Raw genomic sequence first — 11,999 nt, 5'->3', positions numbered from 1 at the left:
TAAAGTGACAATTTATGGACTTTTCAATGCCTCTAAAATGACAAATTAAACATTGTCCTAATTGTCAAATATTAGAGGCAGAAATTGTGAAAATAGCAGATCTACATGCATGTAGATGTGCAATTTTCACAATAGAACCGTGTTATACAAAATGTAATGCCTCAACTCTTAGTCAATGGGGTCCCCAGTTAAAATATGGTTATTTGGGGGTCCCGGCCTGAAAAGGTTGAGAACCACTGCTGTATAAGACCAGAAGCTACTCTAATAGAACACAGTGAAACACAGGGTGTGAAAAGATCTGATCTCAGAACAGTTTTTTCCTCCAGGAATGTTTGACTCGTTTTATGAGCTGTTCACGGTTTACATTGTTGTACAACAGTTAGTGTTTACATAGGAGATTCACTGCACTTATCACTGCATGCAATGCAACGTGTTCCTTGTTACGCCACATTACTTACAATGTAAACGGTTGTAGCCTGATTTCAGACTCAGCTGAAGCTTTAGTCTGACATTGTGCCCTGTTTGAGTGATTTCTGGAGGGGAGGGACTCGTCTTCTGATGATGACGTCACTTGATAAACGGACCGCGATGGCGCGGATTGGTTATTCGTTAAACCCACCCCCACCGCTCATTGGAGGAGCTGTCATTTCGGACGGGAGAAAGCACTTATGAACACAATTCCAGACCAGAGAAACAGTCCACTCTGAGAGTGGGCGGGTTCTATGGGCTGGAACCAGGCTAGTACCAGGAAGGTCCCCAAATTATTTTGGGGGGTCCCCAGATGATTACTTAGTGTACAACATTGTTTTCTCACTCATCAGTAAACAAACCAACAACGTTTAAGTGTATAGAGGGTTTATGCACAATTTAAGAACTTTTTAATACCTCTAAAAAACATTGGCCAAATTGTTAAATATTAGAGGCAGAAATTGTGAAAATAGCAGATCTACATGCTCACAACGCCTCGCAAAAGCGAGGGGGGTCGTGGCCTGAAAAAGTTGAGCATCACTGTGATAAACAACAATAGGATGATAATAATAAACAGATGCTCTAAGTATCTCAGTAATGTATATAACGTACTTAACTCATAACTCTTGACAGGGCTGATCATAAACTGTAAATGAAGTCATTCTGCATAAACGACATAATAAACAACTTTGTATCGGCTGGAAGTTGAAAGCAACAAGAAAGAGGCTTCCAGTCTCATGAACTTGTAGGCTGTTGTTTTCCTATGAAGCCACCAGGTGTCATCAGAACACCGTTTCACAGTTAAACACAGCTGGAAGTAAAACATAATACCGGTAATATCTTCTCTGCGATCTTAAGAGTTCTCAAAATTCTTTCCGAACCCCGAAACTACCCAACGTTTTCGGGCTGCGGGCCGCCCCAGTTACGGCCGTGCCTTAATGTTCAGGCCCGTTAAACTAACCCCTGACTCTATCATTAGTATCATTAAGATCTCTCTGTTCAAAACGTCACAGGACAACTGAATCTATTGGTAACACAGAACTCAGTGCGGGCATCAAATGCCACCACAACCATTTTTTCAGTACAGCTGCTGTACTTGTGCTCCTTCAGGGCACGGTGGGAGGGGTCGGCCTGAGTGCTGGAGATGACCGTTGTGTGTAAACTTCAGAGCTGTTCCACTCTGTCCATCAGCTGGGAGTTCCTGGCATCATCCAGCGCTGCGGTCCATTGTTCCTCCCATTCAACACTTTTCAAATGTAAAGAACTCAGAAAAAAAAACCTTCAGGGGCAAACCTACAAAACGTGAAGTTTGTAACCTGAAATGTAACCTAAATAATTTATTCTCAACCCTTAACTGTGGTTTGTGCATTAATTGTCCAGACATATTCGTCATAACACACAATATTAATGCAGAAGCTTGTTAGTAATGTATGCGTACTGTAACTCTTGATAGGGCTGACCATAATACTGTAAATGAAGTCGTTCTGCATAAACGACAACAACTTTGTATCTTTTTTGGAAGTTGAAAGCAACAAGAAAGCGGCTCCAGTCTCATGAACTTGTAGGCTGTTGTTTTCCTATGAAGCCACCAGGTGAACACCATTTCAACACCGCTGGACGTAATAATATTTTCTCTGCGATAAGAGTTCTCTAAAATTCTTTCCGAACCCAAAACTACCCGACGTTTTCGGGCCGCGGGCCGGCCCAGTTAGGGTCCAGTTAGGGCTGTGCCTTAGTGTTCACTGTTCAGGCCTAACTAACCCTGACTCTGTCATTAGTGTCATTGTTAAGATCTCTGTTCAAAACGTCACAGGACAACTGAATCTATTGGTAACAGAGAACTCAGTGTAGGCATTAAACACAGCTGGACGTAAACCATAATAATATCTTCTCTGTGATAAGAGTTCTCAAAATTCTTTCAGAACCCTGGAACTACCCGACGTTTTCGGCCTCGGTCTGGCCCAGTTAGGGCCCAGTTAAGGCCCAGTTAGGGCCCAGTTAGGGCCGTGCCTTAATGTTAAGGCCTCTCTCTCTCTGTAAACAGCCTAGTAAACGATGGTTCTTGAGGGCCCCGCAGTGGGCATGGTACCCTCTCTCTCTCTCTGTAAACAGCCTAGTAAACGATGGTTCTTGAGGGCCCCGCAGTGGGCATGGTACCCTCTCTCTCTCTCTGTAAACAGCCTAGTAAACGATGGTTCTTGAGGGCCCCGCAGTGGGCATGGTACCCTCTCTCTCTCTCTGTAAACAGCCTAGTAAACGATGGTTCATGAGGGCCCCGCAGTGGGCATAGAAGCACTTCCGCTTCGCGGCGAGATCAAATCGCTGACGCCGGCCGTTCTCCTCTGGAACAGCTCAGCACATAATACACAATATTAATGTTATCGTTGTTGAAGTCCAGCTCAACACCCGTTGGGTGTCACTCTGTGCACCCTGTGTTGATGAGCTGTCTAAATGTCTTGTCTTATGAAGTGGTGTTCTGAGGACACCTGGTGGCTCAGCACCCAGTGGGTGTCACCCTGTGCACCCTGCTGATCAGCACCCAGTGGGTGTCACCCTGTGCACCCTGCTGATCAGCACCCAGTGGGTGTCACCCTGTGCACCCTGCTGATTAGGACCTCCAGCCTATCAGCACCCAGGAAACACACGTCCAGCACCCACACCAGGGGGGCCTCTTTCAGGTCCTCTGCTGTCGACACGATGTCCTCTGCAGGGGGGAAAAAAAGACAAATAATTCGGGTAATAATAATAATAATAATAATAAGGGTAATAATAAAGCCATTTAGGCCTAGAATTATTTAACTAACTATTGAAAAATAGGGGGGGGGGGGGGGGGGTCCCTGGAACAACATATTTAGAGATAGTGGCCTGCAGACAAATACATGTAATTTTGGGGGTCCTTAAGTTTGAGAGCCACTGATTTAGAGGAAGGATGTATAAGTCGGGTCAAAGATATTCAAAGACTTGCACACATTTTCACAATTTTTTCAAAAATAGCAGATCTACAAGCTCGCAGCACGCTTGTATATCTGCTATTTCTCAATAGTTAAAGCACAAAATAATGGTTAAAGTGGTTAAAATACAGCACTAAGCTGCCAGGAGCGTCACAGAAAAAAGTGAAACCAAGAGCCACTTGTCCAACAGACAAATACATTTTTAATGAACTTGTCCGGAAAGATTTATAACTTGTCCTGGACAACAGGACAAGCAAACAATGTCATCACGCCCTGCCTAAATTAAAGATGGGGTGTCATGATTTTTTCACCCTCTAAAACATGATTATCAGGTATTATGATTATACGAGGAGGAAGATTTTATTTTCCAAAAAAGTGTACAGAAAGAGTTAAAATAATGTTTTTATGTGGCCACACCCACCAGTTCATTACCCCAGGGCTCCACTGGCTGCGTCGCGTTGCTCTGCGTCTTGACGGCGTCATTGACGCAGACACGTTGCCGTCCGACTGGCTCCACTGAACGTGAATGTGTTGATATTTCAATCAAAGATCATAGGATATTCGCATTATCAACTGTAGTGTTATATAAGCCTAATTATAATAATTTATGCTGTGTAAAGTGCCGGGAAAAAGTAGCAGATCTACAAGCTCACAACACGTGGCGTGCATGAATCTGTCATCATGCTGTTTTGTGACTGTCTGTGAGCTTGTAGATTGGCTATTTTCGGTGCACCAGCGCAGCCACGATAATAGCCTAGTGTTCAGACCATAGGGTTCAGACTCGGTCACTCACTGCTGGCCTGTTTTTAGGAGGAAGAATTGAGAAAGTTGTTTCCTAGCCTGTTGTGATTAGCCTACATAATTTTATCAAGTGGGAAGAGCACTATAAAAAATATGCTAGGAATTTTGGGACATCTAGTCACCCTTGTGAATGACGTGAATGGATATCCAACAGCAGAAAGGCACGTATATACATTTAAATATGCAATGCAATTACATTTAATCATAATTTATATATGACCTGACGTTGTGGACGCCGTCAAAAAATTGAACCGGGGCAATTTTTGAGTTTGGACGCCGTCACCGGAGCGTCCGACGTTGACGTCGCCGTCGCCAGTGGAGCTCCCTTCATTGATTAAAACGGGAGCATTCCCAACGTTGACGCGACGCTCGACGCGCCCGGTGGAGCCGGGGGGTTAGTATGCCTGGTTGTCATGGTGGGTGGTGACCCAGCTGAAGTTAGCCACACCCATTTGTGTTGGGTGAATGGTAATTAGGGGGTTGATTCTGTGATGTAATAAGTATCTGTGTTTTTGGACCGGCACTTTTGACCCACAAGGTGTCAGCCTCCAGGGAAAAACCCAAATACAAAGGGGATGCATAATTGCTCATATCAACCACACCAGGGGGTCTAATGAAGTACTGTCAACCTCCTAGACACATGGAAAACTGAAAAAGTACAAAACCATGGCACCGCCAAATCTTTTCCTGGATGACGCTACTTCCTGGAAGGGCAGTGTGTACCTGGGTGAGGAGGGGTCCCGGGGTCACCCGGAGGGCGCAGGAAGCCGGACATGAGGCCGGACAGCAGGGTGTTGGGCTGGGGGGGGTCCTGGGGGTCCCGGGGCATCCCCACAGCTCGGGGGTCCTCGCCACTCACCACAGGAAGGAAAGCAGCGTCGATGGCGATGTCCTGGTTCAGCCCTGCTCAAACACGCACGCACGCACGCACGCACGCACGCACGCACGCACGCACGCACGCACGCACGCACGCACGCACGCACGCACGCACGCACGCACGCACGCACGCACGCACGCACGCACGCACACACACACACACACACACACACACACACACACACACACACACACACACACACACACACACACACACACACACACACACACACACACACACACACACACACACACACACACACACACACACACACACACACACACAAACAGTAGGGCATTAACGACTCGTGATTTTTGAAAGTTGACTCGACTCAGTAAAAAGTTTACCATAATAAAGTCGACTTTATCGTTTGATGACATCATCACACACAACCCCCCAATTATTCTGGGGGGTCCCCAGATGATTAACATAATGTGAAACATTGTTTTCTCACTCAACTGTAAACAAACCAACATAACGTTTTTAAGTATATAGAATCGTGTTATACAAAATGTAACGCCGCAATTCTTAGTGCTCGTCAGGGTGGGGGTCCCCAGTTAAAATATTATTATTCTGGGGGTTGCGGGCTGAAAAGGTTGAGAACCACTGTAATATTGGATCGATTCTGTCCTTGACAATAAGCAATCCTAATGGAGCACACATGGAGCAAAAATAATGATAGTAAAAAATACAAAGGATTTTATTTTTTTCCAACTTTGACTTTCGACTCTGTCTGGTGGGAGTCGACTTGTGTAATGAAGTCGACTGAGTCGACTTGTTGGTTAATGCCCTACGGAACAGTGATATGTCATCTCATACTAAACACACCCAAGTTAAACACTGTGAAAGGCACTCCTGGTTAGGCCTGTCACTATTATCCAGCTCAACAAATGTTTGTTTTAGTATAAAGTTATTTGTATATCTGCCTTGTGCACCGTTTTTTAATTTTATTTTTACGAAACCTAAAAGCCAAACAGAAATGTAATCTTTGTTTATTCATAATGAGAAAACAATACTGCCTCGTCAAAGTTGTTATGGTGACTTTCTACATTGTCAGATACTTTAATGTGTCCGTATATTATCATCACTGTAACGAGTGGAGGCTTTTGACCAGTGAATGTGGAGACAGTTGTCTTGTCCATCATTGATTAGAATGATTAGAAAGACCTGAGTTGGAGTTTGACCGATAGTTTGAGGAGTCAGAAGTGCTTTTTTTATCGTTATCTTATTGGTTTAATATTTGTCAAATCTGCACACACAGAAGTAAAGGGTGTTCAATATAGGGCTGTCACAATTATTACATAATCGTCTAATCGTGATTATTTGACATTATCGCAATTATTTTGTCATAATCGTCATAATCGTGAATGTTGAAAAATGTCCGAAATAGTGGAAATAGCAGATCTACAAGCGCACAACGCGTCGCATCGCGACGCGTTGTGAGCTTGTAGATCGGCTATTTCCACTATCAAAGTTATTTTTTAAGTAGTAAGTTGTCAAATATGTCAGTAATTTCTTTGTATATTTAGGTTATGTGTCATATCTACCATGTACAACTTCAAAGCCTAAAAGCCAAACAGAAATGTAATTATCAGCGACAAAAACACAATTAAATCGTTAATCGCCAATTATTTGAGTGACAATTAATCGTCATGTAAAATGTCATATCGTGACAGCCCTAGTTCAAAATTTAAATAAAACAAAAATTGAAAAACAGATGCCTGACAATGACCCATTTAGGCCTAGAATTATTTAATGCTTTAACTATTGAAAAAATATTTTTGAAAAATCGTGAAAATGTGTGCACATTTTTCAATATATATTTTTCAAAACAAATTCTTGGAACAACATATTTAGAGATGGGGGTCCGCGGCCAAATACATTTAATTTTGGGGGTCCTTGAGTTTGAGAACCACTGATTTAGAAGAAGGATTTAGAAGTCGGGTCAAAGATATTCAAAGACTTGCACACATTTTCACGATAGCAGATCTACAAGCTCGCAGTGCGGCACTTGGTGATGCACTGTGAGCTTGTATATTTGCTATTTCTCAATAGTTAAAGCATGAAATAAAGGTTAAAGTGGTTAGAATCTAACGCAACTCGGGCACGTTCCAGGTCTTTGGGGGTTAAAAAAAAAAAATAAGTATAATATTACCTAGTATGGTGACCTGGTAGTATCCAGGACAGTCCACATTGGATGTGAAGAGGGCTGGCTGCCCGGGGCTCCAGTGTGCAGGCTGCAGGTTGGTCCAGTGCAGCAGCAGGTCCTTGTCGTTGACGTTGAATCTCTGTGTGATGCTGTCAGGGAAAAGCCCCCCTCTGTGGAGGTGGTCCCTCAGCTCTGCTCTGAGCCGCGGCCACGACGCACTCTGCCACGACGGCCCACCACCACCTTCTGTACAAAGAGACACCCATATACACACACACACACACACACACACACACACACACACAGGCATTCACGAATAGTGATTTTTAGTATTCGAATTATTCGACCTCAAAGTATTGGAATAGTAGAATATTCGACAGGACTGGCAAGAAGGCAAACATTGTGATAATAGCAGATTTGCGAGGCGTTGTGAGCATGTAGATCTGCTATCTGCCTCTTCTAGTGCCACCATGAGGCCGATTCTTGCAAAACACATTTTTGGACACTGCTCCTACAAATTTTGCCCTAAAATCACTCAAATCGGTACACAGTATACAGTAATGTCATCAACATGGATCTGTCCCATTTACCGCCACCATCAGGCAGACTTTTACATCTATCTCCCGATTTAGGGAGTCTTGCAGTCTTGTACTGTATTACTTATGTTCAATGTGCTTCATAAATACTGACAGCAGAGGTCAGGGGTCACTAACCTCCTGGGTCAACCTGCAGGTCAGCTGCTGATGGGCTTGGAGATCCACGGGCATCAAACCACCTCTCCTCCTGCTCCTCACCCTCCATGCTGTGGCTGCAAATAGAACAGAGTTATAGAACCACCGGATGGACTCACTGTAGCTCTGGTCCGCATTATAGCGATAGGCAACTCCATTCTCCCAAACCCCACCCTGCCAGCGTGTGATTGGCTGAAGTCCTTTTGAGGTTAGGTTGGTTGTGAGCGTGTCGCTATTTCTACATGTTATCTTTTTGACAACCAAACTCGACCCCTAACCCTAAACTTAACCTCTGTGGGGTGTAGCCAGCCAATCACAGCCGGGACTAGGCGGGACTAGGGAGAATGAGGTTGCCTTTCACTATTAGGCCTCTGGTCCATAGTGTTAGTGGAGTTCTCCCTAACGCTATGTTCCTCTACCTCCGTATTCCTGGGCAAAAAAACGGAAAACCCCGCCGTCTGGTCCGAAAAGAACATAAACTGTTTCGCCCCTCACCAAACCAAAGGTATCATTGGACAGTTGAAAGCTTACTCTACTTAGTGGACGCGGTCTGGGCCCCCCACCACACGATTAAAATACATTTCTAGGGGGTGAAATTAAAAAGAATCCACCGTGCCTACCCCGCAATGACCTTGAGAAGGTCATCCAGGCCTTTATTTCCTCCAGATTGGACTACTGTAACTGCCTGTATGGTCGGCATGGATCAATCATTACTCAAGACGCCTACAGTTGATCCAAAATGCTGCAGCCCCGCCTCCTCACCGGCAAGAAGCGCCACCATCACCCTTCAGTCTAAAGCCCCTGATACACGTAGCAATGTTTTCATCAATATCAACCAGCAAAGACCAGAGGCGTCAATTGGGTATGGCCATTGGCAGCGTCATTGTATACATCTTTTTGTGCCTTCACACGTGTGCAAGACACCAGTCATGTTGCCATACCTTACTTATCAACAGGCACGCAAAATTATTTCTTACAGGATGATGTTATACCTGCTGGGCCTGACGCACCTCCAACGGTGCCGATGGAGGACTGTGCATGGCAGGGGCGTCCAATTCCCTGAGCCTAGCCTAAACCTGACCGCATAACATAAATTTTAGGAAGTACATTTAAAGAAGTAATTGCAACTGCCATACCCACCTAGCCATACCCAATTGACGCCTCTGGTCGTTGCTGGTTGCTATTGATGAAAAAATTGCTACGTGTATCAGGGGCTTTAGCCTCACTCCACTGGCTCCCTGTCCGCTTCCCAATTGGCTGCCCCTTGGCTCTGGAATAATATATCAGAGTCGATAGCTATTTTTAAATCCCTGTTAAAAACACATTTCTTCTCCTTGGCTTGTAGTGACGCTTGATTTCCCTCTAGAGATGCTCCGATTCACGATTTTTGGGGCCGATACCGATCACCGATCAACTAGAATCAGTATCTGCCATTACCGATATTCCCGATCACAGCGTCAAATCCTTAAATTCTTCTAATTGTCTTACTGTAGCAGCATTTATATATTTAATGATTCTTCTTACAAAACATTGACATTGTGTAATAAGTATAAACATCAGGAGATTGCAGGCTGAGGTCCTTCAGTATCCAATTCAACTTGAGGTTACATTCAGTCCCACAGATAAATATTGTATAAATAGCTAATCTAGCTTGTAGAACGGCAAAGCCGATACTGATCAAAGCCAATAGAGGCATTATCAGCCGATCACGATCACTCACCGATCAATCGGCACATCTCTATTTCCCTCATTTATGCTAATGTTTGTCTGTATGTGCTTATTCTACTGTATGCTATTGTTTTTTTTACGGCATTGTTGCTTTTTGTTTTAGCTTGTACAGCATTTTGGTTGACTTGTCATGTGCTATATAAATACATTTGAGTTGAGGGCCTTTAAATTACGTCATTTGCGGAGCGGTCGTAACTTGGTAACTCAGATTTCATTTCATGCACAAATGAAGCCCTGGTCGTGGCGAGAACTTTAGAACTTTAACACATGGGAAGCCAAGGTTTCTTACATTTCTAGCTGTTGCTGCTGCCGTCGTTCACTTACGCTTTAATTTTGAAGAGCCTCGGAAGCTTCGTACGTGTGGACGTGAGTGTCCACTGACGATTGAGAAAGATAATCCATTTGTTTACAAACGCTCGCGAAACTAAAATCCAAACCGGGGCCGACCATCGCGGTAAAGTGTCGCCGTGAAAACAGGCAGATCTCTGCTTCCCTGGCGTTCTTTGCACCTTATTCATAGCTAAAGCTGTTTTTATGTTTCAGCCTAGAATGGAAGTCAATATGACGTATGGACCAGGGTCTTTCACAGACAACACAACATGCGCGCAGCTGCACGTTGCACAGTTAACCCCTTGTCTCGTTTCTCAACGAGACAAGGAGTTTTGGCACAGCGACCTCCAGTGGCCTTATCTCGTTACTGAACGAGTTTGGCCCCTTGGGTGTTAATCCAGGTGATACTGACCTGCGCTGAAGTTTTCGTCTTTTCGCCGAGACGTCGTGGTTCGGGGGCTCCTCCTCGGTCCTCTGACCACCCTGTGTGGGGGGCGACGCCCCTCCTGACCGGCCTGGCACCTGGAGACAACAAGATGCCTTCATACACAGAGGGTCCGAGACCCTTAAGCCCCTTTTCCACTGGCCCAACACCACACCACTCCACACAGCCCACTTGTGCCAGGTTTTCCCACTACAAGGACCTGGGTAGAGTGGTGTGAAAGTGGTACTAAACGTGGTACTAAAAGTATCCATTCCAGAGTAGGTCTGAGCTAGGCCAAACAGGGCCAAACACTTCATAATGACTGATCACTCACTGACTTTTCATTTAGACCACCAGGATATAGTTGTAATAAATGATAATAGATTCTATTGTGTTATAACCACTATTATAATCTATTATAGTGTATTATAATTATCATAGTAATACATTAATACTTTATAGTGTATTATAATCACAGTTATAATTCATTATAGTGTATTATAATTTAGGATAGTTGTAATACAAATGTATATTGTATTATAATCACAGTTAAAAGGGTCAATTTGTTTCTTACCGATAGGGGTACTTTTGTGTAATGGAAAATGTAGATATTTTTATGGTGTGGTGTGGTGTAGTGTGATGTGATGTGATGTGGTGTAGTGTAGTGTAGTGTGGTGTGGTGTAGTGTGGTGTGGTGTAGTGTGGTGTGGGGTGGTGTGGGTGTGGGTGTGGGTGTGGTGTGGGGTGGTGTAGTGTAGTGTAGTGTGGTGTGGTGTAGTGTGGTGTGGTGTGGTGTGGTGCTAAAGCTGCAGTCCAAAAAGGGCTTTAGAGGGCCTCCAGGGATGGGACGATGTGAACATTTCATATCACGATTATTGTCACCAAAAGAATTGCGATTTACGATATTATCGTGATAAAAACATTTTTGCCAACAAATAGCAGATCTACAAGCTCACAATGTGTCGCAAAACATTGTGAGCTTGTAGATCGGCAATTTTTTGGGCAAAGAGATTTGGTAGAGAGTGGGGGGAAAAAAACGCTATTTACAGGTCAGTTTTACCAACTAGGGTTTAAGTGGTAATGGATAAATGTAATCTCCACAATACCATTATCACAATAAATGATAATAGCGATTATCGTCACATCCCAAGGGACCTCAAGGTACTCCAACATCAAAACGCCACTATAGCAGTGATCGGCAATTATGTTTTTCATGGGGCCACATGAACAACAGAAAATATTGTGGAGGGCCGGGCCAAAAGGCAGTGCTCCCCACTAGATGTGCTCCCTGCAAACTAAACACACAGCTTCACCTCTGACTTCAGTAAATACAGTAAATACTTAACAGTCCAATTGTTGTTGAAAACCCGGCCTTCGGCATCGACTTTACTTTTTCTAAGGTAAGGCCGTCTTGACTTGTGACCAGTCTGACCACCTGCTTGTTATTGAGACAACATCCAATGATCACACACACAAGCTGATGTACGAATTGCGTCCATACCGGTATGTACCATGAATAAAAAACAACATATCTACATCA

The 11,999-nt window shown here is 44.2% G+C and overlaps 1 protein-coding gene across 1 annotated transcript in view; it reads right to left on the bottom strand.

Moving 5' to 3' along the window:
* Positions 1-3,038: 3,038 nt before the first annotated feature.
* LOC308286189 (RPA-related protein RADX-like) overlaps positions 3,039-11,999 on the bottom strand; it is a gene marked incomplete at both ends in the record, with an annotated part of 28,464 nt that continues 19,503 nt past the window's right edge. The window contains 5 exons of the mRNA XM_080727149.1: positions 3,039-3,172; positions 4,944-5,123; positions 7,253-7,492; positions 7,960-8,054; positions 10,448-10,557. Coding sequence (XP_080583275.1) covers positions 3,039-3,172; positions 4,944-5,123; positions 7,253-7,492; positions 7,960-8,054; positions 10,448-10,557 — 759 coding nt within the window. The remainder of the gene's footprint in view (positions 3,173-4,943; positions 5,124-7,252; positions 7,493-7,959; positions 8,055-10,447; positions 10,558-11,999) is intronic.

The sequence above is a fragment of the Nannobrachium achirus genome, assembly GCF_963921795.1.
Source record: "Nannobrachium achirus genome assembly, chromosome: 5".
Classification (NCBI taxonomy): Eukaryota; Metazoa; Chordata; class Actinopteri; order Myctophiformes; family Myctophidae; genus Nannobrachium; species Nannobrachium achirus.
Note: the sequence above shows the minus strand (reverse complement) of the source record. Positions and strands in the feature narration are given on the sequence as shown.